At 31.8% G+C, this 26,787-nt stretch overlaps 1 protein-coding gene across 17 annotated transcripts in view; it reads right to left on the bottom strand.

Moving 5' to 3' along the window:
* The window catches only part of LOC105232084 (uncharacterized protein CG43867), a 327,570-nt gene that overhangs the window by 47,203 nt on the left and 253,580 nt on the right, over positions 1–26,787 (bottom strand). For 16 of the 17 annotated variants that reach the window (XR_007422737.1, XM_049456460.1, XM_049456458.1 and 13 more), the window contains one exon: positions 22,980–23,042. Coding sequence is in view for 16 of the 17 variants with exons in the window: in XM_049456460.1 (XP_049312417.1) it covers positions 22,980–23,042 (63 nt within the window). In the remaining variant the exon portion in view is untranslated. Of the gene's footprint in view, positions 1–9,105; positions 9,829–22,979; positions 23,043–26,787 lie in introns of those variants that run through there. The other variant, XM_029552783.2, reaches the window with a different exon arrangement.

Raw genomic sequence — 26,787 nt, 5'->3', positions numbered from 1 at the left:
AACAGCTCAAATGTTATGGCATTTTTCTTCATCACTTAGTTCGGGAATGAACAACAGGTTTTGAATAGAGGTAGCCATTTGATAAATAGGTTTTAAGCCACCAAGAACTCAAAGTTCTAGTCTCCACCTCTTAGTTGGGAAATCAACGAAAGGGTTTCAATAGAGATCGCCACTTGGATGATAAGCTTAGACCACAAAGAGCTCAAATGTTATGGCGATTTTCTCTACGATTAACCACCCAGATAAATCCGCTTTGATATCTGAAAATGTGGGAAAAGCAGGAGAGCTCAATGCTGTCGACAATTATGAGCGCTTTAAAGAAAGTCTGATATCCGATACTTCAAAAAAAGACTTTATTTTTACAACCCACATGACTAAAAGCGACCATTCCGACGATCTGAAAACATCCAAAAGTTAAAAATAACGTGGAATCGAGGATAAAGCTCTACCGTTAGTAATGATTGTAGGATAATACTGCTGTTTCATCGAGATAAATGGAACTATATTATGACAAAGTTATAAGATTCTACGGTTATTGGAAGTGATGCAGTCAGCGGTCGTCTACCGTTATTTTAAACCAAGAAATTAAACCGGGTCTTTCGCTTAATCTGCTGTAGTTTAGTAGAGAACATTAGCGAAACGGAAACCGTAGGAATCTTCTTTTAAAAATCGACCTCAGAAGTTTGAACAGACTATGTTTAAGCAAAAATGATCATTTGGAATTTATAGAGTCAACTTGCTTGCAACTATTCCTTTAACCTCCTGATCTCATGCTCCTTTTATGTTTGCCAATTTAATCCTTTACTTCCAGCTGTGCTCCCAGCTAGCTTCTAACAATTTCTGATATTTTTTCAATAAATATTTCATCTTCCCTTTCAAAAGCAATAAAGTTCCCTGTGGCAACCTTTAATTATATATAACTTTTCATAGTTGTGGCTGCTGTGCGCCAAATTCAGAAATTGCCACTTGGCTGCCACTGAGTCTCGACGTCTGGCTTTGTTGCAACACAACGCATGCTTTAGTTGATGACACATACCATAATCAGAGGCGTAACAATACCAAGCGACAATGTAATGACAAGTTAAGTGGCAAAAAAGTACGAAAATATTGAAGTAGTAGTAACGATTGGTTGTAAACACGTGAAACCCGTTAGACTAATGGTTACTCATAGGGAGCTCAAGCGTTTGCTCGGAGTTGTGGGTTAGGGATAGTTCTGAGCTCAGAATGTAATATGAAACCGTAAAATCTTAAGAGTGGGGTATATGAAGTTTTAGTGATGTAGCTCGAACATTAGAAAACATCGGGAGGTTGTTTCATCTTATTTAAATTTAATTCCGTTTAACGCGAAATTTTGAAAAATTCTGACTTATCTAGTTCATATCAGAGACCAGGTTCTCATATGAAATATTTGGGATACGGAATAAATGAATAATGTTTTCTATAGCCTCATCTTCGGACTCCACCCTTCCGTTCTGCAATAGGTCTCATGCCTTTACAATCAATTTGAAGGTGTAGGAGTTAAACATGCCTCCTCAAATAAGCTTTATATGAATATAACCATCCGAATGGACTAAATCAGTCATTTCTGTATGCATTTATTAGAAATGGAGATCAAGTGCGGACCACAGATACAGACTTAGGGAAAGTTCAGAACACAGAAGAAAAGGACGGGTTGCATGAGCTTCGAAAAGACGGTGACTGGGTTTGAAAACATACTGTGCTTCATACAGTTCTATTTCAGATAAAGGAACTCAAGCTGATGGATGGATCTTTTGTTCATATACTTAAGTATGAACTGATATGTAGTTTTGGGGATCCTATGAGGCCAGGCGGATGGATCTTTTGATCTTATATAGTCTGATTGGTAGTCTTGGAGTCCTATTAGACTTTTTTCATGTTGATCTATTTGAATCTCTAAGATGGATTTATGAATGTCAGGAAGACACTAATATACATCGCAGTTAGGATCGGGAAAGTTCACTAGGAATAGGCGGACATTGTGGAACGAATGGATATTTCGATCTTATACGGTCTGATATATAGTTCTCGCGATCATTTGGAGACTTTTTTATGCCTACAGTTTCGGAAATATCTATAGAAAAGTCTAGACTCTAGATTCTAGACTCTACTAACGAAGTTTTTTCTGAGATTGCTTCGACTCACGTGCTCGTAAGTGCCTCACAGCTACAAAAAGTTCAACTTCGGTGTTTATTGGCTTCATGGTATCTACATACAGTCCTAGTCTCTTGGTTAGGAAAAAAACCCTCTATTAAAGATGATCGAAAATAGTTAGCTATCATATGCTCTGATGAAGATTTCGGGATCGAGATGGATCTTTTAATATCATACTGTCTGATATATCATATTCGGTATCCTTGCGGCTCATCTTTATGTCAATCTATTCGAAAGAATCTAAAATGTAGCTACATATGTATATGAATATCAAGGAAACAATATACTAAGAGAGTTTTCTTTGAGATTGCACCGTCTTTCGAGTTCGTAAACAACGTAAACAACAAACCAAACTTCACCTCCCCTCGACTTCAAAGAAAAAAGCTTCATCTATATACGTAGTCGCGTTTTAGGCGCCATTCATGTCATATGAGTCATCAAATACGTGTAAAAAGTCTCTAACGACTATGAAAGTATAAAAAATTAACAGCTTTTGTTAAGTTTTGTCTGTCTGTGGAAGTTTTTTCCTTTCGTGAGTAGTTTTCTCTTTTCCATTTTGCAAGTGGACGAAAGGTTTAAGCACAAAACAAATATTTGGATCGCCCAGCGCGCAATGTCAATGGCACTTCCGACTGCCAAGCGTATAAATAATACAAATACATATGTAAGAAAACTGAAAATCTATTGAAAAACATTAAAGCCAGCGAACCCATACGCAAAAAGTAACGTAAACCGACTAACAACTTCATCGACTGCCACAAAAGAGAGCGAAATAACAAGGATGTGCATGAAATAATGAAAAACTTTCGAATGGAAAATTTGTCTGATGTTGTCTTAATGCCAACACGCAGCAGTTGCATGTACATATGTACCGTTGTACGTGCAGCGTGCGCTTCGGTCTTAGGATAACTCCGCCCAGCTGAGACGACTGCCAGTTTGTTTGCTACATGTCGGATTACTTGTCAGCTCGTACGTATCGAATACATTCATCTTCTCAGCCATCCTGCAATTATTCGCCGATATAGGAGGTCTTAGTTTGTGTAGAAAATTGAGTGCGTGCATATTTATTCAAAAGGCGAGCACGCAAAGCGTGTAATCTTTCATTTGTAGTTGTGTTCTTTTTATTAAACATTAATTGATTTGGTAATACGGGAAAGGGAGCTTGACAAGCACGCAAGTATAGCTAATGGCAGTGTGGATTTTTAGTTGGAAGAGGGTCAGTCTAGTCTGTAACATACTAGTTGACAGAAGGACTGCCCGTTCCCACGACAGTCGGGTCTAGGTAAACGGAATAGACCCGGATTTTCATCCGGCCAAGAATTTTTAACTCGGCAGAACTCTGCCGCTACGATAACAACAACTGAAAGATTCTAAGTCGCGGTTGATCGGAGCTAGCTTGAGTTTTGGTCTCGAAGTCAAAGTTAAGACCATATTTTAACTCATTTCACATTCACAAGATTGAAGTAAAATGTTGTATTAAACCTATACCGTTAATAGTACCATACTCTCTAGTAAAATTAGGAGTTCTAATGACATTCAGAAGTCGTCTGCTTGGAATACTAGACAAAATAACTGTGTCAGCTCCGATATGAGGCTCAAGGGTGGTGAAGACTCCGAATATATTAACATGGCTGGGGAACCGGGAGGCATTTAATAATGTCGGTGTGAACTTCATTGCTGCGGTATCGATAGACCTCGGCGTGATCCTGAACTCTTGGAACTCGAAATCTGAAACATTACGCTTGAATTAAATGAAGCCCAGTCGATTGCAGTTGAATCTTGAACCCGAAAACCATTAGCATAAATATCTAACGGGTCCGAAGTGGACTTTCATAAGAGCTTCCAGTTTAATTTACCTTTTTCGACAGAGATTTGCTGAAATCGACTCTCCTAAAGAACTCGAGAGAAGTACTTTTGCATATTAAGAGGAGTAGAAATCATCACTGGATCCTTTTAAATATTATTCAAGAGGGTTAGGTTAGTCCACTCTCAGGTGTTAAGTAAATACATATGTAGTTTTTCGTGGTCAGTACGTCCGAAGTCTCGACTTAACCAAATGGTTTTTGTTTTCGTTTTTGTAATAAAGAAGGGTTTGCGCGGAACAAAAAGTCCAACTATGCTTTCTTGATGGTTTTTCAAGAAGTTAGATATTAAGGAGTACGGATCGCTTAGTGTTTTGAGAAAAGTTTTGTGTCAAGCCACTTGATAACGAGACAGGTTGTGGCGGATTGCATTAGTCGAATGATCAGCTGATATTTACGGTCTTTAAGACATCACATGTCCGATAATTGCAACTTTAAAAGAAAACACAAGATTCGTTATTCATGTTGGATTTCGGACAAGAGTCCGTGTTTTTCTTTCAAATTGACTTTCTAAGCTCGACTAACTTGGATGAAAGTCCTACTGATGTGTATATATCGAAGTCGTTGGAGTCTATATCTGCTTGGCTCTAAGTCTAGAAGATCACAAGTATTCTGAATCGCTTCGACTCTAGATCTATTAGAGTAGTTGGCCCATATGTATAAGGCAACTAGACTCGTGGTGGTCTCTGAAGCTTAAAAATGCTTATGTTGAAGCTTATTGTTTCATTATAATGTGACTTTAAGCTCCTACGTCAATGCGAATGAACCGATTCGATCAAACTTTTAAATTAAATTTTCATCGATATTCAATTTAGTTATCAAAAGGGGAGCGAAATTAACTTGTTCCCTCTGGTCATGTATATTTATCTGTGCACATATCTTTCTCAGATACACACACACACAACGACTTATGTGGATAAACAGACATGTCTCCCAGTGTGATATATGATTGATCCAAGCGCTTACAAGCAATTCTTCACTAAATAAAAACAAACAAACAAATAAAAGCAATAGACAATCAAACAACAAAATCAATTAACGCCAGCAAAATGAAATGCAGTGGATTATTTTTCAAAAGGCAAACAACAGAAATAAAATACAGTAAATGCGGCGAAAAGTAGGGCAGCAGGAGGAATGGGAAACTTGTATACACACATATGTACATATTTACATATATGTGAGTTAGAATTGTTTGTCAGTGTGTGCATATGCCGGCAAATGCTTTGCGTGGGTGTTTTTGCGGATTAAATGCTAAAGTGAGGCAAATTATAGTGGCATCGTGTTACAAACGTGCATATATCCGCACAAACATATATGAAAACACACTAATTCACACTTGCACTTACACATGTATGTAGTAGTTATAAATTTTATTAAAAATAATGTCTTCTAGGAAAATTTTATGACAGTGTTCATATAAACTTGGTCGGTTGTAACTGGTTTGTTCTTTTCTATAAAATAGAAATAAATCTAAAGTAAGCAGTTTGCAACTAGTTGGGAAGTTGTTGCAAAATATAATTTTTTTAATAAAAATTGGTTTTTAAGAATTTTTTTGGTGCTTATAATCACGTATGCTAACAAATATAAAGTGGACCGGAAGTTACTAGTTTGTAACTAGTTGCTGAGGTATTACCAAATCATCGTTTTCATACAAAAATTGTTTAATTACGATTTTTTTCGAATGTAACTAGTTTGTAACTAGTTGCTAAATAACTGTTTTTATTAAAAAATTGGAGTTTTTATTAAAAAATTGGTGTTTTTATTAAAAAATTGTAGTTTTTATAAAAGCAATTGTTTTTTTACACTTTTTTTTATTTTTCGTTTATAAAAATAAGTTGGTCCGAATGTAACTAGTTTGAAACTAGTCTCACTAGCTTGAAGTGTGCTACGAAATAATTTTTTTTGTTATTAAAAAAACTTAGTTTTTGTAAAGCAATGTTCCCAACAATTTTTTTGAATTTTCTAACATTTGTTTTATCAATTGTGAGTTCGACTAAATGTACCTAGTTTGTAACTAGTTGATGACGAGCTATAATTTAATTGTTTTCATAGAATCCTTGTATGTTTGGTAGTTTTAATGAATTTATAAACATTTATCCTAATAGCTACATCTTCGTCTCAAAAAATATGAATGGACCGAAAGTTACTAGTTTGTAACCAGTTGAGCAGTTTTTAGAAAATATATTTTTTTGTGCAAAAGTTGCTTTTCTTCAATTTTTTATGAGTTTACCAGCATTTATACTCGTTAAAGCGTATTGGTCGAAATGTTACTAGTTTATAACTAGTTGCAATATATCAAGAAGTATTATTTTATAACTTTTATATAATTTTTGCAATTTCGTTACTAGTTTGTAACCAGTTGAGCAGTTTTTAGAAAATATATTTTTTTGTGCAAAAGTGGCTTTTCTTCAATATTTTATGAGTTTTCCAGCATTTATACTAGTTAAAGCGTGCTGGTCGAAATGTTACTAGTTTATAACTAGTTACAATATTTCAAGAAGTATTATTTTATAACTTTTATATAATTTTTGCAATTTCGTTAGGTAATTGTCATTAGAAATAACGACTAAAAGTTAATATACAATGGCTAGTTGGAAAGCACTTGAGAATCGCTTTAAGTAAATTTCGTAAAAATTCTAAAAAATTTACTAAAAATTTCATATAGCGCATTAAGATTTGTTTAATGAAGCTGAAAAGAAATGAAAACAGTTGCTTAGACACCTATTACTAATTGGCACCAGTCTGAACTTAAAATACAAATAATATAAGAAAGTGTTCTGAATGTCACCACTTTCTAACTAGTTGTAAAGTACTAAAAAATATTAATGAATTTCTAATATTATTAAGTATTTTCAACTGAAACATACTTTCTCACAAAATACAAACTGGTCCAAATAGGTATGGTCCTTAACTAGTTGATACTATAAAGTTAGAAATACTTTAGAAAAATTTAATTCAATCACAAATGAAAATCGTTTGCAAAGCTCCTAGCTAAATTTTCCTAGGGGCTCAATCGCGTTTCCGCTATGTGACTGACCCTTTGGCATGTGGCAGAAAAATACAATACAAAACCTATGCACACATATATGTATGTAAATATGTAATTGTTTCCGTGTTTCTATCACCAGAGGGGAGAGAGAGTTGTGTATCACTGATTGATTGCCATCTGCAAGCGTGTATAACAAACGTCGGGCGCTTCTGAGCGAGTGGCTGCTTTTAAATGTGCCGCTGTGCTTGGTCAAACGGTCGACAATCTGACAGGCAGCGCGCCAATGCGTCAGTGCGTTTGTCTGTGGCGTTTAGTCTTCGTGTCTGTCGCCAGTCACTCTGCTATTTGTGCCGGCAATCAGCAAGATCATCGCGCAAGTTGGCGCGGCGAAGCGTTGGCGTACGAGATGAGTTTTGATTTTCATTCAATGAGTACATATATGTACATACATACAGACACATTACGTGTGGGACGCTTAAATGATATATTAGTTTTCATTTTACAATTCTATATGACTTTTGTTCTCATTTCTTGATTTTTCTCCTCGGAATTCCTTATATACATATGTTTCAGTGCATGTGTGTGCTTGGATCCTATGGCTCGGAATTGATTTGTGACTTGTCACATTTTGAGCGCAAAAGTGTGGCAAAGTGGCAGAAGTGTTGATTGCTATACGTAGGTTGTTATATACACATATGTAAATATGTTTGTACATATTTACTCTTGGTTTATAATATTTTTAAAACTTATACTTTGTCGCATAAAACTTTCCCAAAACTCCCAAAAATAATTTCCAATGTTTCTAAATTGACTTAAAATTTAGCAAGAGACCCACAAAAAAAATCGAAACACTTATATGCATATCATATATGCATCTGCACACTTGTAAGAATCTTTAAAAGTCGAAAGAAAGCTAAAGGGTGATATTTTCGTTGAAGACCCAAAATTCAAAGCATACCTTTAGGCTTGTTCCAAAAATTATAAGCTGATTTAAGCCATTATTAGAATAGTTTATAATGCTCAGTGGCATTTTCATAGAAATTTCAAAGCAAAAAGCTTAATCTGTTGAAAAGTTGAAATTTTGAACATACTTTTAGGCGTATAACCTTTATTATAGTATAGCTGTTAACGGTGACTCAAATAATATTACAAAAGCTTTATTAAGGTGAAGGATAATTAGTTATTCATCTAAAAATTTAAAACTAAATTGAAAATTGTTGCATATTTTTGGGCTTCCAACTTTAGTATCAATAAGAATGTTGATTGTTGTTAACAAAACAAACTCTTCTAGAAGAGAAAACTCTTTAAGTGAAGAAATAAGCGGATTTAAGGTTAAAAAATAAATTTGTTGCATACTTTTAGGTGTATAACCTTTAAGATAAAATATATATGTAGATGTTAATCACTCCTAAGAATACAAACTGTGCCTCGTATGAAAATTGTGTTAGAAGACATGAAAAGTAGTTATCTGATTAAAAAAATGTTGTTGCATACTTTCCGGCTTAAAATTTTTATTACGTTAGTAAGCGATTAGTGATATTAACAAAACCAAATTTTCTAGCGTAAAATTGTGTTAGAAAAAGAAAATATTGTTATTGCGTTACTAATTTAAAGCTGTTGCATACCTTTGGGCGCATTAAAAAAAATTACAATACCAGCTATTTATTGAAGCAAATCTATAAAAATGTTTTAATCGAAGTACTATTTCTATTAAGACAGACTTTTTAAAATTTCGCAGCCTATTTTTAGGCGGACAATTTTTATCATAGGAAAAAGTATTACATCATTAGACGATCTAATGCTGTACAAAGAAAGTATAAAAATTTGCAATTACGTAAATTTGAAATACAATACACATGTACATCAGTTATATTTAGCCTACGTTAAGGCGCTGAATATTATTTTGCCACAGTTTCTCAGAAACTCAAACATTTCCCCCAAAACCATTATTAAAGCTATGCAAATATGTTGTTGCTTTGAAAATTCTAGCCAATTTGATTATCTCTCAAGTTGCGCGGCCTATTTTTAGGCGCCATCGGCAATTAAAAATAAACCTAAGAAGCTATTAAAGCAAACACCCACCTTCTTCCTGTAGTTGTCCATTCATAAAATGTTTTTTCTTATGCCTCTAGTTCATACAAAGCGCAATTGTTGTTGTGGAACGTATTTGGCAACGAGCGCATGTGTGCGTGTGGATGCTATTGAGCGCGTTGACTGCTTGCCTCGTATTACGTTACGTTGTTGTTGTTGTGTTTGCTACTAGCTCGTGTCACAGTGGCCACGGCTTTACTATCTTCGTTGTTGTAGTTGTTGCTATTGTTATTGCTTTTTCTTGTGTGGGGCGGTGGAATGCGCCTAACTGTAGGGCTTCATTATGCACAGCCAAGTGTTGCACGCATTTTTTCGCACGCGTGTTTCACTATAATTTTCACACAACTCGGCGAAGTGTTAACGAATATTCTTTGCACGCGGGGCGTGTAGCGCATTTTTAGGCGCTCATTTGACGCGTTTTTCGTTATGAAAAATGTGATTTTTTTCAATAATTTTCACTAGCGCACTTTCGAGTACTCACACTTAATCACTTTGACGTTTCGTCTACACTTTTTGCTGCTTCTCTCTCTTCTCTCTTCCTCCTCTTGTTTTCATTTATCGACTTTTGACGTTTGTATTGGCTTTCTGGTTGGCAATGCTTCGTAGCTTTATCGTTCAAGCGCGTGCGCGATGTTTTCACATATTTTGTTGTCTACTTTTTGGCGTGCGGACCAAAAGTAATGGAAAAATTAATTTATGCTTACTTATTTTGCATTTATTCCTTGGATGGCATAAAATGTATTGCTGCTCGCAATTTGTGCAGCTGTCAGCTGGCTTTGACAGTCGGACTAGGCTGATATGTTTTGAACGATGTATGTATGTATGCATATGTATAAGTTACTCGAGTGATTGTCTATATTTTTTGATTTCGTGTGATGATATGATGTCGTTTCAATATTTCGTTGTTTCTTGATTTTTAAAAATATTCGATATTTATTAAAAATTTCATATTTTATATAATTTGAAAAAAAATCTAAATTTTTTTAAAATTTGCATAGAAATTTAGAAAATTAATTTATATTGACTAAAAATTATTTTAAAATTTTGAAGTTCAAACAAAGTTAAAAAGGCTCATTAATGTCAAACAAAAAATTTAAAAATAACCAAACTTTTTTTTAGTTTTAGTTGTAAATTTTGCTTTAGAACTAATTTATATATAAATATTATAAAAGAGTTTAAGAAAAAATTTGTTTTAAAAAAATTAGACAAAGCTATGAAATTTCAATTTTTTATTAAATTTTTTTTTATTAAAAAATTAAAATAAAAATATTTATTAACAATTTAAAAAAAAAAAAATTTTATTTATAATTTTTTTCTTATTTTCTTATTTTTATTTATAATTTTTTTTTAGTTTTTCATTTGAGTTAATATATTAATACCTTAAATTGTCACTTTTTTATTTAAAAGCAAATTTTTTACTCCAAATTTTTTTAATTTAAAGTTTTTACTTAAAAAATTTTCAATTAAATTTTTTAATTATTAAAAAAAAAATTCAATTCCTTTCACTTTTTTTAAATTATAATTTTTATTATTTGTTTAATTTTTTTTTATATTCAATTTAATATATTAATAATTTAATTAGACAATTTTTTTATAAAAAAAGACTTAGTCCAAATTGTTTACTTCACAAAATTTAATATCAATAATTTATTTTAAAAAATTTTGTTTGAAATTTTTACTTTAACTTTTTTAAAATTATAACAAAAATTAAAAATGAATTAGAATTAAGTGACAAGGAGTTAATTAAACAAAGTTTTTAAGGGGAAAAAAATTTCGGCAATTTTTTTTTTAGTTATTTATTTTTTTTTTTTAATTTAATTAATTAGTAATAAAAATGTTTTCCAAAATTTGAAATTTTTTTATTAATTTGATTAATTATAAAAAATTTAGATATTATAATAACTATTTTTTATTTAAATATTAATATTAAGCTTTTTTAAATATAAAAATTTAACGTTGATATTAATTAAATAATTTTTTGTTTATTTTGGAAATCATTTTTACTACTGATTTATTAAATTTTAGTTATTTTTAAGTTATTTCATTTTAATTTTTTATTATGTTTTATTTTTTTTAATTTGGTAAAATTAAATAATTTTTTTATTAATTAAATAATTTTTTTTTGTTAATTTTGGAAAACATTTTCTCTACTGATTTATTAAATTTAGTTATTTTTAAGTAATTTTTTTAAATTTTTTATTATTTTATTTTTTTTTAATTTGGCAAAAATGACAGCTTAATTAAATTGAAGTTAATTTAATTTAATTTTTAATTTTACGTCAATTTAGTTTACACTATTTATATTAATCAAGTTAATTAAAAAAATTATGCACTAATTTTATTTACAAAGAAATTGTTTACTAATTTTAATTTTTTTTTACTCTAAATTTTTTTAATTCAATTTTTTTACTTTCAAGATTTTCAATTTAATTTCTTTAATTTATCAAAACAAAAATTTTAACTTTCACTTTTTTTAAATTGAAACATTTATTATTCATTTATAAATTTTTTTATCTTTTAAGCTCAATTTAAATTATTATTAATTTAATTTGTCATATTTTTATTTATAAAAAAAGGTTTAGTCAATATTTTTCAGTTAAAAATTTTAATTTCATTAATTTTTTTAAATAAATAATTTTTTCAAATTCATTTTAATTTTTTTTTCAATTAAAAGTTGCGTTAATTCACTCTTTATTAATTTTTTCGTTTATTTTTTTATTATATTTATTTTTTCTGAGTGTCGTTTTATTTTAATCACGTGTGACTATTCCAAATTTTTTTTACAATTAATTATGAAATTTACTTTATTTTTATTTCATTATTCACTTTTATTTTAAAAATTATTTTCATAAATTTCCGAGTTACGCAAAATTCTACCGAAAATTCCAGCAGCAACATGACACAATTACCAGCCGCAGCAGCCGAAAAGTCAATAGAGCCATGCCAAACTAAAAAGCTACAATAATAATAACAATAGCGTAAGCGAAAGGGGAAAAATAACTAAAACAACACACACACAGGCGCTGCAAGCGCAAAATGTGTCAGCTGTCAATGACATGTGTCAGTGCGGTCAGTGCATTGCTGCCTGGCAAATTTATGTGATTTGCTTTCATTTCGTTTTGTATGTGCGTTTTCTTTACAGCAACAGCGGATAATACGTAAATTTGTCAAATTTCAAATTGAAGTCGAAAAATAATAAAATTTTTATTTCCTTTTTGTTTATTTTTGCACGGCGTTGCAATTGCAGTGCCTGAAAGGGTTGCAATTTGCATTTTGTGTTTCAACTGGCTGCCTGCACTTGCTGGCTCTCGCGACTGCATGCACTTATTCTTCTGCTTTGTTTTCCTCCTCGGAGTTTGCTCTCAACCATTGCATTGCGTGTGCTTTGTTTGTTTGTTTGTGTGCGTATTTTTTTATTTCTTTTCGCATTGCTTTGTGGTCCCGCTGGCCAGGCAGTGGCAGCCTAACTGTCAGTCTGTGTATTGTTTGTTGTTATTATTGCTTTTGTCTGAAATTCTTGTGCTGTCAGTTGTTTGTTTGCTGGCTTTGTAGCGCTCAAATGTATGTGTGTTTGTTTGTGCGCTCACTTTGAGGGGTTGAAAGTGGGTTGGCGCTGGCTGGAGTGTGTGCGTCAGTTGACTGCCTTAAATTTGTAGCAGAATTCCTTTTCAATTTGTTAAGTTTATGGAACTTTGACGCGATTTTTAATAATTTTTAAGCGATTTAAGATTTTTTACACACTGAATTACACTGTTTTAACAGTTATAAAATTTTCTGAAACACAAAAAAAAATTTCAAAAATTTTCTAATTTTTGTGTTTATTTTTTTCGTATATTTTCGTTTTGCTAAACCTGTTTTCCACCTTAAAATGCCAACACAAAATTTTTTCATGCAAATTTTCAGCTTTTTCCACTATTCTTCTCATATCCTGCCTCAGCCAAAACTCACTATTGTTATTTGTAGACATTTTTTCACTTATACAAATTCCACACTTCCATTCACAAGTTCACTTCGATTTTTTTCCTTTTTTGCCATACCTTTATACATTTTTTTCACTTTTTGCACATTTCATGCGATTTTAACTCGCTTTCCGTTTACCGTTATAAATAATTTGCACATTTTTAATACAAAAAAATATTAAACGAAAAATTATAAAACACGAGCGCACACAGAGTTTTTCACGTTCGCGTCTTTGCAATTTAGTATTTAATAGTTATTTGTCTCTTGCGCTGCCTTCCATTGCTCCGATAAAGTACGAGCCTTCGGCGTCTGTTGCAAGCAAAAAATAACGAGCGTCAATGCTGCTGCTTGTGGTAGTTACTCATTGCGTGTATTTCACCTTTGCTTTCTTTCAAGCTTCACATTATATTGGTGTTGTTGTTTGTTATTTAAATTCATATGCCACATATGAGCGTAAAAAAGCGTAACGACGGAGCGCAAATGAGCGGAGAGCACAGTGTGTCAGTTTAGTTTGAATGTAGTACAAAATTTTTGGTGGGAAAAAAATTTAAGTTCCTACAGAAACTTTCAAGGAATCCTAAGTAAATACCCAATTCTTTTTTGTAAAATAAAATAAAATTATAATTAAATTTATTATTTTAAAAATTTGTTTGTTGATTTTTCTGACATTTCTCATTTAATCATATTTTCAGTCAATAATATCTAAACCAGTTCAGTTTGTTCCGCCAAAAATTATGCCTAGTTCATTTTAATGGTATACCAATTTTAATGGCTTTAGTGAAGTAGCACGGGCTTGATAAATATGTTTCATTACGAAATAAAGTATTTTTTTAAATATGTCATACTATTTTATATGCCATGCCATTTTTTATGTCATACAATTTTTGATGTATTTAGTGAAGTAGTATTTTTCGGGCTTAATAAATATGTTTTATTGCGAAATAAAGTATTTTTTTTGAATATGTCATAACATTTTATATGCCATAACATTTTTCATGTCATACCATTTTTGATGGCTTTGTGAAGTAGTGTTTTTCGTGCTTGATAAATATGTTTCATTGCAAAATAAGGTATTTTTGAATATATCCTATCATTTTATATGTCATACCATATTTTTGTATTATCACTTTTATAATATAAAAATTGCTTTTAATATGCATTAGACCGATAATATATAAAAAATTTACAAAGAAATGTCAAATATAACAGGAAATTATAAATTTCTTGTAAATTTTTTATTTAATGTCATGCCATTTGTTATTGCCCCGCAAATTTTTTATGCGGTACTCTTTCTTTGTACCTTCAGCAATAACAAAAATGGGTATTATTAAATCAAAGAATATGTGTACAAATTCCACCACCTCCCAACCACTGTTCACTTCTCAGCAGTGTTATTTTAGTTACGTATACAAGCCAATTGCTATGCTTTGAGTCCACCACCATCAAATCCTTGCAAGCAGACAAGCAGTCACTACACTTCTTCCGCTCTGCTTGCTTTGCGTGTCAATTGCAATTGCTATCACGCTTTTTTCTCTAAATTTTCTTCACACTTCTTCCTTCAGAGCGAATATTTTATTCACCTCTACCATGATTTTTCAACACAGCTGTTTCATATGTTCATATGGTGGTTAGTGTTGTTTTCCAAAGTAAACTTTATAAAATTTATTGCATTCTCTTGCATCCACGGTTCTTAACTGTTTTCGCCTCAACTATTAACTCAACTTTCAATACTTTGCTTATTCCTTGTTATGCTAATACTTATGCTTCCCTTATTCTACGGCTGTTTGTGTGAAATTCAACCCCAAAAACGTCTAATACAATTGACATTTGAGTGTCTGAATTGAGATTTTGTGTGAGAGTCCCACATGTTGTGCGCTCTTGTGGATTATAAGTTCAAATATATAAAAAAGGAGTTAAGTGTCACCCCTAATTTATAAGGAGCAAGTCCACGTAACAAAAAGGGACATTTTCTCAGGCAACTGGAAGTGTGTTAAACCGGTATTGCCATTGTGAATAATATTTGACAGCAAGTTTAAATATTTAAGGAGTTTCCTGGAAGTCGTGTGTCTTGAGGTTATGTGTTCAAAGCTCAACAAACTCCGTCTTAATGAACCGAGTACCGCCTTCTGGTTATTTACAATAAAATATGACGGCAAGGACTTTTCGTTTTGGATTTGTCATTGTTTCTGATTCTGGAGGACGGAGTTTTAAGTCTTGGCAGAAAACTTCTTGGACTATGTGAAATGAAAACAACATTTTTCTAAGCAAAGCTTCTAACATTTCGTAGACTTCTTGGTAATATCTCTAGGCTTTGTGTACTGTGAAAATTTAATATAATATGAAACGATACTAAAAATCTAAGTAACTATTCATAACTCCAGCGATTAAAGCCTTTGAACCCTTCTCCACCACCGTCATTCCTTCAACCGCCATCCACACCGAGAGTCATCACTTGAGACAACAAAGTATCAGCTGCTAATGCCAGCAACTTTGCCGCGTCGCACATTTTAGTGAAGTTCGCTATTTTGTAAAATGTTGTAGTCATCGAGAGTTGTAATGACTTGAGGCGCTTTCTAAAGTGGCTCACAAAAGCTGTCAGAAGTTGCGAAAACACTTACCAACAAATCGACCATACAAATGCATGGAAAATGACGAGGAAAGTTGTAAGCGTGTGAAATTTGCTAAGGCAATGCAAAGCTAATGTCGAGGAAAGCGAAAACGAAAAGTTTGTAAAGTATGGTGAAACGATTTGGTGGGGGAGAAAGGGGTATGATAGAAAGCGTATCATTTCAGACGGTAGAGATTTCAGTGTGGTGTAGCTTTCAGTGTGGCAAGAGGAATTACAAAGAGTGAAATCGAAACGAATTTTAGACTATGCGTGGAGCCTATTGGTTCATGGTAGGGTACGCTTCAATATTATAGGAGGGAGAGGAATATTTTGGAGGAGTTTATACAGTTCGAGTGGATGCTCTTGATAAGAAAGCCGCTCCAATCCAAAAATGTGAAGTAAACTAAAGCAACATCTTGTCATTCAAGTAAATATCAGAAGTTCTACCGCGTCTTTCGAGTAGCTTAAATTAGGTTTTTTAGTTAAAGTTTATCAAGCCTGTGCGTTCTTAATCTGGTTTGAAAGTCTTTTATATAATGCGCGAGCTTTTGTTGAGCGTAAGGATATTATTTTAGACTTTGATACTTAATGATTGGTTGAAAAAATTTAACTCTATAACAATCATTTCGAGCTGCTTTCGAATTCAACTCCAAGTTCAAGAAAGTCAAGTATACAATTAGTATACTTGGATATTCAATTACCCACGGATTTAAGAGAAATCTTTTACTGATATGAGGCTATATATGCCCTCTTCGAGCTTGGAGCCTTCAGTTTTCCGTAAATGTAATCCTTTGAACCTTTGAGTTCGCTCACTAGTAAAGTTAAGCTTATGTTTCACAAAACATGTCGAAACAGTATTTCAGAAATTGCCAACGCATTATGGAGATCATTTAAATTACTCGCAAAATTAACGGTGTCTGAGTAAAGCAGTGCTTTGTAAAGTATAATGATGCCCGGCAGCAAAGATAGAACAAAAAGACGCATTAAAAATATGAAAAAAAGATATAAAGAAAAAAAATAAAAAAACGTAGAAACTCATTTTAAGAAAAGTAGGGAGTAAAAGAAAAATGTCAAAAAACCTTAATGACTTCAAGATATGCAATGTAAAAAATGAGAAACAATAAAAGAGAAGCAATTACGCAGGATTAAAAGCGAAAACTATTGGAAATGGGAAGGTGAAGTTGAACGAAAAGGGAAATAAAAATATGAAAGAAATTGCAAGTAACGGAAATAAAGCGAACAATTCAAATAGGAAAAAAATGTCGAAGAAAATCGAAAGAATTCTTGGCTAACAAGGAAATGGCATAATTAGACAAGAAAAAATGCAAAAACTAAAATAAAAAGCAAGAGAGATGAAAGGAAAATGAGATCTTACAATGAAAAAATACAACGAAGGCCACTGTGAAGATACGAAGCGCAATTATACACGAGCAAATGATGCGACCGTAAGACAGGTAACGGCTATTTGCTTGAGGACAACAAAACTAACTCGAAGCAATCGTGAAGAAAGTTTGAAGTGTGAGCGCAACAGGCAATTATAAAAATGGTCTCTTAACAGTACAATGACTTTGTGCGGGATTCTTTTAAGAAAAAAATTCTTTTAAGAAGAAAACAAGAAGAATTTAATGAACCTTCGAACTAATTAAGAATACGCGATATGCCAAGGAGTCTTATATACATATACATATATAAATATATACATAAACATAAGCAGCTTAAGGTTGTTCCGTTGCTTTAGTAAATACACCAACAAATTTTGACAACCGTTAGATCAAAGAGACATCGTTCATAGCTTACAGCAATAAAGTATCACGGCTTACTCAGAAAAGTATGCAACAATTCAGACAGCCAGTCAATCAAGTGGGAGAGTAACCAAGGCGACAGTAGAAAATGAAAATAATTAATTATGTGTGTATTTTGGGTATGGCAAAGTAGAATTTGCAATTTAATGAATTTTTATAGTATGTAGATTTAAATGAGGGAGAAGGAGAGTAAGTGGTGATGGGATTATAGAAAAAAATGTAACTTCCTTTGAATTTCTTGAGGTTAATAAAATACTTTTTTCGAATAAAATAGTTGAAAAATTAACCACGCTGAGAAAAAATGAAATTGGAAATATGAATAGAGTTGCCAGCTTGTATGCAAACTGCAAAAAAATATAAATTTTGATTTTTATAGAAAAAAAAAAACGCTTGAGTGCCTGCATATTGTGTTTCAATTCTAGAAAAATGGAAGCTTTATTTATGATGTTGCCACCTTTAAATAAAATTCCATGAAAATAATTTATAAATTTCGAACTTTAACGCATTTGAGCGCCTGAGTGTATGCTTGATTTGCTGAAATACTTGCTTAGATGAAGCCACATAATTTATAGAGTTGCCAACTTTTGTTAAAATTTTACGAAACTGATTTAATCTGCATATTGAAGTAGCATTTAAAATGTAAAAAGTTATAAAAAAATAAATTGGTAAAAATAAAAAAATTTCAACTTTTATATAGGGTTGCCATATACATTTAGAATTTTTTTTTAATTTCTTATAATGTTTACTAAATATTAAAATTAGTTAGCAGAGATGCCATATATTTTGTTTTGCTATTTACAGAAAAAGCTAAAATAGGGCTGCCATATGTAAAGAAAATTTCATTTAATTATTATAATAAAAATACTAATATTTTTTAAATTTATTTATAATTTAATATTTTTGATTATTAATAAAAAAAATAAAAAACTTCTTCTGGCAACTTCATAACTATTTACATATACCCTTTAAAATATAATATTCAAACCGTTTAAAGTTTTTACCGATTTTTTTTAATTTCTTTTAATTTTTATAAATAGTAAAATAAATTAGTTAGCAGCCACACAATTTTCAAGTGAAATTCTTTTAAATTTTCGTAAAATTTTTTTTATAATTTTTATTACAACTATATATGTATATTAAAAGTAGTTATCATAGATTAAAAGAAAAAATATTCAGCAAGGTTGCCATGTATTATAAATTAAAATTTTTTTAAACGATTTTGCAATTTAAAATTTTGTTAAAAATGCTAATATAACATAGTAAAAAATAATAGAATATTAGAAAAGAAAAAAAAAGGTCCTATTATAAATTTAAATTTTTTTTACGATTTTGCAAATTAAATTTTTTTAAAATGCTAATATAACATAGTAAAAATAAATAAATAAATTAAAAATATAATACAAATAAACAGGGTTGCCATTAATTTTGTATTTTTAATTTCACAATATTGTTTTGATGACTATGATATAGAAATGTTGACCAGTTCTAAAATTCATAAAATAATTTTTTACATGCCACCTATCATAAAAAAAGTCAGCAGGGTTGCCATGTATTATATATTTTTTAATTTCTTTACGATTTTGCCACTAAAAATTTTGATAGAAATGCGTATAAAACATTTTAAAATATTTAAAAAAAATTATAGGGTTGCCATCTGTTTTTTTTTTAATTTTTTATTACCTTTTTAATTTTTTTTTTAATTTTTTTTTTACATTTTTTTTTAATTTTTGTAATGTCTGTCTCTTATAAAATTCATAAAATAATTTTTCAATCCAAAATTTTACACTCGCCCTGCTAATATTAAAATTCTTCATTCTAATGCAGCTAATCTCAAGTCTCAGGGGTGTATTTTACTGCATATCATGCTGACTGAGATTAGTGCTTAAACAGCGAGTGACCGACCTGACTGCATATGAAGAGCACTCGATATGAGTAAATATGTGCAGTTATTTCCGCTAGCTGAGCGGAGTAAGACGGAGTGGACGTAACTACCGTAAATTCCAAAATGCTTCGAGGCAATAAGAGATTATACTGCCTTTGTTTATTCCCTTGTGGCTACAAGAGTATTTGCATTTAATTCTTAAATACTTTAATGAATGCAATAAGGTAAATTCAATTTGTTGCACAGCCAAGCAGGGATGCTCCAACTGCTGCAGTAAATGAGAGAGGGAAGACAACGCTTTGGTTTGGGTGAGAGTGAAGGCATAAGTCAGGCGGTTGATGCATGTGGGCGAACAAATAGCAGCAGCTAGGCGGTTGAGGGAAGTTTTTGGGGAGAGAGGGAAGTGTTTGTATGTGTAAGGGAAATGTTTGGTTCAGAGAGTTGTCTGTGGTAAGAGAACCGAGTGCGGTAGGGCGTGTGTTAAGTCACCATGTGCAGTTATAAGGCGCATATGATAAATGAAGGGCAGCCAATAAATAAGTGAATGACCGTTCCTGTGACTGGACACTGAAAACAGTACTCACACATATACCGTTACATATTTGCATGATTTAAGACACCGCCAGCACGAAAACACACGAAGTTTATGATTTGTTGTTGTTGTCGTGGTGCGGCTGTGAGATGCGCCTGTAAACGGTGTTTGTTTGCATAATGAAAAATACCCTCGGGACGTGTTAATACGGTAGCATTGTTGCTGCAGTTGGCCACTGTCTGCAAGTTCCCACACGCGCGGCGCAAATACATACACCCCCGCCCACCTGCCTGGCGTGCTACAGGCATTAGCAGGCGAGCAAAAAGCATTGTCGCTAATGGTTTGTGCGCTTTTATGGCGCGAGGGGCGGGTCGGGGGGCGTGTGTGGCAAGGATATGTTGGTGGTTATGCTTGGTTGGTTGGTTGAGACCGCCAGGGGGAATGCTGACATTACAACGTTACAACGGCTGCCATAACAGTAACAAAAACAACAAGGACAAGAACAAAAATAACAACAATGCTGGCAGAAAACTTCAGTAAATCTCTGTATATTATGCAGCAGCATAACCGTAGCGTTGGTAGTACGAGGTACAACATACACCAGCTAGCAGAGAGCTCTTTCGACAAGCACTTGCCACAGCTATACCTACACATATACACACAATTCCATACACAAGCAGTCATTTTGCATTTAATGCGTATTTCCGGTGCGCTAATGGTTCGGTAGAGTTGAAGAGAGTAAAGGAGCGCAGTGCGGCGAGCTCTAGCACTGAATTACAGCTTCGGCCCAGCGCAGACAACCCAGCTCGCTGCGGCATGCAAAATGCTTTTGTTGTTTATAATATTTTCACTTTGTTTGTTGCTGCGCGTTGGCAAGCCGAGCAAGCGAAGAGGAAGTGCAGAGAGTGAAAGCGGAGGAAATGAAAACGGAAATATAAGGTAGCACTGACGCTGCCTTGCTAAGGTTTGGTGGCAATAGCTCCTCTGTTTGTCATTGTTGCTTGCTAATATTACTGTTGTTGTTGTTGCAACTCGTGTGGTCGCTTAATGAAAGAGTGTGAGTGGGAGAGCGCTCTTGTTCATGGCAATGATGGCAGTGCTGCTTATTATTGCTATGGTTGCAACGCTGCTTGCTGGCTTGTTGCTGCAAAGCGGGTGCAGAGTGAAGGAGAGCAGGGTTATTAACGCAACTTCATCATTATTTCGCATTATGATTTAAAGTAGCTTGTAGTTGCTGGGTAATGAAGGTGGTGAATGATAGTGACTCTGACATTGGAGGGTAATTTTCGATGAGTAATCTGCGCGGAAGGTCTTCAAGGTTGCGGAGAAGAAGGCAATTGAAATTTAAATGGCGGCAGAAGGACCAAAACAAGGACAAAGAAGTATTTTGCGTATTTTTTAGAAGAATTTTGTAAAAAAAAGTAAGACTGCATACTTTAAATAGGAAAAAATTACATGAAAATATTAAAAAAAATTAAAAATTAAAAAAATTATGAAATAAGAATAATAAAATACTATTAAAGAAAGAATTTGAAGAAAAAATCATAAAATAAAATTATTAATTATTATAAAAAGCTACAAAAAATAATCAAAAAAAAAAAAAAATAAAATATTTTAAAAAACTCTAAAATTAAAAATATTTAAATTAAAAAAATCAAAATAATTAGTTTTGTTGTACTTTTTCGAAAAAAACAAAAAAAATTTATAAACATTTCACACTCTTATGAAAATTTTGACAAAAAATTTTTAAAACTAAGGCGGAAACAAAAAACTGTAAAGTAACAATTTTCTTAAGTTTGTGAAAATCAAGTGAGATTTTAAATTGATAATTCAATAAAAATATTTTTTCAACAAATTTTAAAATGTATTGAAAGATCAAAAAAAAAAATTGAAAAAAAAAATTATTGAATTTTTTGAATATTTCTATAATGCGACTATAAATGTGTTTGAATATTTTTATTTCTTACAAAGTTTTAAAATAAATTTTCAAATTAAAAAAAAAGTAAATTTTGAATATTTTAAACAAATAATGTTTTCTAATTCATAAATTTGAATATTTTTAAAAAGTATTAAAATTTGAAATTTTAAAAATTAAAAAATTAAAAAATTAAAAAAATATTTTGAATCTTTTGAAATTTAAAAAAATTTGAATTTGTTGAAATTAAAAAAAAAATTGAATTATTTGAAATTTTAAAAATTAAAAAAATTTTTGAAAAAAAAAATTTTGAATTTTTTGAAATTAAAAAAAATCAGTTTTTTGAAATTAAAAAAAATGAAAATTTTAAGTAAATATTAAAAAAAAAATTTTTTGAAAATTTTATCAGTATTAAAGAAAAAAATCGAAAACTTTAAATACATTTTTTTTTTGCAAAATCATAAGTTACTCATAAAATGAAACAAAGAGGCTTTAAATTAATATTTTTTTTATTTTGTGGAAATTTAGTGAAAGTTAAATCCACTTCAAATAAAATATTAAAAAAAAAAATTTCAAATTATAATTTTGGTTCAAATATACCAAACTCCACAATTTCTTGTACATATTTCATATAACGATTTTTTTAAATTTGATACGCCACTCCAAAAACCCTCAAACCCTTTACTCTTTCACGCTGTTGTGATCGCTTGAAAGCTTCAAGTATTTACTAATGACAAAGTACAAATCCGTAGCATACACTCAGGCACGTGGCCGCATATTTTTTTGGCGGCTCACCACCCGGAGTGAAAGTGAAATGTTTGTTAGAAGATGTACAAATTTATGTAAAATTCGGCAAATGCTTAAAGTGATTTATATTGTTGCGGTTTCAGCAGAGAATATGCGAAGATTTAGAAACATAAAGTCACCCTAAAAGTAGATTAACAGCATGTAGCCACAATTGTTAAGTATTTGATACAAATAGATTGTACTGAAGTGGCTTGTTTTCCATAACAAGTTGTAGTGAGGCATACTTTCAGGTGCAGTGGAGCAAAAAGTGGTGGTTGAAATTTGGTTGTAAGGAAAATCCTACTTTTTTTTCTTAGCTTAAAATATTTTTTTCTAGCTTCAAATATTTCATTAAAGTAACTGCTGCACTTTTCACTTACCTTATCTTCCGCTTCTTCAGCACGTTCTTCCGCCTCAACGACGCGCTGCTCCAACTCGGATAACTGCAAATATAATAAAAACCATAGAGTCGGGTTAGCAAAAGTTTCCATAATAAAAGTCAAATGATGTGGAATTAGATAAGTGGCATTTGATTTTTTCCTAGCTTGCGCAAAGCGCTTCACAGAAGCTGGGGTTGCTGTTATGTGCTCGTAAAAATATGTGGGTGTACCACGCATGTAATAAAGTGCCGCTGAAAAGTATGCAATAAAGATTGTTGAAAAATCTTTCACATATGAATGGATTTATAAAGAATTCTTTTTCGTATTATGCGAAGTTAATTTATGGATTTTTTAAGCGAAGTTGTTGTTGTAAAAGTGAAATATTTAATTTGGAAGGTAGAGCAGAATTTCGAGGGTTAATGTGTTTAATAGAATATATGCCATAAAAACTGTTTGTTTAGACTTGGGGAGCATTAAAACATTACACACATTAAAAAAATAGTTAAAAAATTAAAAAAAATTAATACAAATTAAAAGAAGTGAATTAAAAAAACTAAATTAAATAAAATTAAAAAAAATAAAAATAAAAAATTGGTTAATATTAAAAAAAATTAATTAAATTATTTAAAAATTTTATATTATTAGAAAAGGTAATTACGAATTATTATAATGAAAAAGAAAATTAAAAATATGAAAGAAGCGAAATAAAAAATTATAAAAATTTAAATAGAAAAAAATAAAAATTTTAAAAATAAAAATAATAAAATTAAAAACTAAATCTAAAATCTAAAATAAAAAAAAAAATTTATTTCAAATTTATTTCAATAAAATATAATAAAATTAAAAACTAAATCTAAAATCTAAAATAAAAAAAAAAATTTATTTCAAATTTATTTCAAATTTTTTTTTTATTTCAAATTTTTTTTTCGAAATTTTTCTAAATCTATAATAAAAAAAATTTATTTCAAATTTATTTCAATTTTTTTTTTCAAATTTTTTTTTCTAAATTTATTTCAAATTTTTTTTTCGAAATTTTTCTAAATCTATAATAAAAAAAATTTATTTCTAAATTTATTTCAAATTTTTTTTTCGAAATTTTTTTTTCGAAATTTTTTTCCGCATTTAAAAATTTAATTTTTAATTACTTAAAAACAAAAATAACAATAAAAATTTTAAAAATAAAAATCGAAAAACATTAAGAAAATAAAAATAAAGCAAAATAAAATTTAGATATTAGTATTAAAAATAAATACAAATAAAAAAATGGTAGAAGTAAAATTTTTTATTTAATTTTTTTTTCTGAAAACAAAAATGGTTTATACATATTTTTCTTCAATAATTTGTATGTCAAAATATATCTTTGCATTAATTCCATACGGATTAATACAAGAAAACACTGGTTTTATTTATGGGGAAATTTAGCAAACACTACAACCTTATTAAATTTCCCTAATGTTGGAATTCGTAATTCACCAAGGAACTTCCCTTGATGTCGCGAAAAATACCTCATATTGAATATGTGGAAAGATATTGCAGCTCACGGCCGCTAGGTGGCGTCAAATCGTGATGGTTTTTTCTGGGATATTTGGGTAAAGGATAGTGGGTAATATACAATATACATACATATTTATAGATACATTAGCCTATACATACATACATAACTGTATGGAAAACTGAAAGGAAAAATTTATGAAAATAATATGAGCAGGGAGTAGATGTCGTATGCGAAAAATCGTTTCTGGTTAAATATTAGCATATTTTTAGGCGTAATGTCCATAATTAGAAGATTGTATTATTAGCAACACCATCACCCAACTTGAAATCCTGCATTCATTATTAAAATAGAGCAGCTGTAGCTGAGAACGCACAGGAATACTGTGGAAAGTCGATTCGGCATGCCGCTATTCGAACTGACGTATGAAACGTCGATATCTTAAACTGAAAGCGTTAGCAACACTTCTTGTGTAAGACCTATGTAAAGCCACTCGACCTTCCCAAGCGACATCGCTTCGTTCTATGGGCTCTTGAAAAGTTCCAAGATCACTGAAATTTTGTTCAGCGATGAAGCCTAATTCTAGATTTTTTAATTTAAAAATATTTTTTTTTATTGTAATATATAAAAATGTTATTATTTAGTATTCCTTATTAGTAAATACTTGAAAATATATACGAAAAAGTGCTTTAAACATGTATTTTAAAATTTTAAAGTCTACTTCTAGGTGCTTTGCTTAGCATATAAATTAAAATGTCAAGTATAATTGTAGACGAAAAGTCAAGAAAAACTCGAAAAATTGAAAACTTTAATATTCTATATGGATCTATATCTATCAATTCTGTATACACATATACGTACATATGTATATATGTATATATAGATATGTATATGAATAAACTAGCTGCCGTGTGTCACAGCCATTGCAAGCCAACTAAAAATGCACTTAAAGGCACTGAGATGACACACCTACAATGGGCACTACAATAACAATAACGATAAACATGCCAGAGACAGGAGCATAGCAACGCACACATCTGCACAACAAAGTTAGAATAACAGCGAGTGAGGCTAAAGCAGAACGAAACCCGTATTTAGGACGAGGGTGAGAGAAATGGCAGACAAGAGGTGGGCATGCACTTGAAAGCACATACAGCCAGCTACTCAAGCATTTTTTTCGGTGGAAGAAAACTCAAGTGGAGCTGGAGGTGTGGGTGAGCCGACACGGCAAAGAGTCGCAGAAAGCGATTAAAAGGTAGAAGCAGCGAAAAATGATTGCACACATTGAGTGCTCGTGAGCTTTAAGACGACAAACAGCGAAATAGCTAAATAGGCGAACGACTGGCTGGACTGTATAAACAAAACGTAGGCGAGACAAGTGGTTCTATGCGCGCCAAAAAAAAAAAACGGAGCCAAACTGGCTGCAATTGTGACTGGGAGTGGCCGCAAAGTATGTAAAACTGCCGCGAGCAGACGGTTATGGCTCTTAGGTGGACGCATAAACGGATGGAGGCATAACAGAAGACAGCTAGCTGCCTAGTTCGACGGCCAGCTGTAGCGAAAGACTGGCATAGACAGACGTCGCGCGCATGCAAAGCACTTCTGTGATTAATTGATGGAATATGAGGAGAACATGAGGAGAGCGGGCCGGAAAAAAATCAGAAAAAGGCAGCAAAAGACATTTCCTTTATGAGCACAGGTTAATGGCGCTTAAGCGCGCTGACACAAACAGCGAACAAACGGCAAGTGCCTACGCTCAGCAGCAGGAAATGCCATTCAAGCTCATTGAGTAGCTCATGATTTCAATGCTATTAGAATTTTGAAAACGAAGTGGATTAGTACTATTTTCGTAATATGCCTAGCACCAAATTTTGTTTTGCTTGGGGTCGCAAGCTACTTCATTGCTTGCTTGCTGTTTGAGGCTCCATTCCTGATTTTTGTCCACGCCCAACCGCCTCACACTTGATGTTTTGTCGTTTGAATTTGCCACTTAAAATTGTTGTCCTCAATATGCTCTTTGTACGTGTGTCTGTATATAACCAAAACATAGATTTCTTACCGTGTCGCCTCAGCTTTCACCTTTCAGCGTCTTTCTACTGTTTGTGAGGTTAAAGTTGTTTACTTGTGTGCCAGTTTTTTGGCTCACTTTTGATAGCAATTATTTTTTGTTGTTTGCCACATCAGTTGTAGCCTTTCTCTTGGCAATCTAATTTACATATAAACTGGGTTACTGCGCCACGAAGTCGGTTGTTTATAGCTTAGGTGTGAATGGCGGCTGGTAAAGTTGGAACAGTCGAGGTCGACATACAGACGGAT

Source organism: Bactrocera dorsalis, chromosome 4, assembly GCF_023373825.1.
Source record: "Bactrocera dorsalis isolate Fly_Bdor chromosome 4, ASM2337382v1, whole genome shotgun sequence".
NCBI classification, from domain to species: Eukaryota; Metazoa; Arthropoda; class Insecta; order Diptera; family Tephritidae; genus Bactrocera; species Bactrocera dorsalis.
The sequence above is the reverse complement of the archived record's forward strand: the minus strand, read 5'-3'. Positions and strand labels throughout refer to the sequence as shown.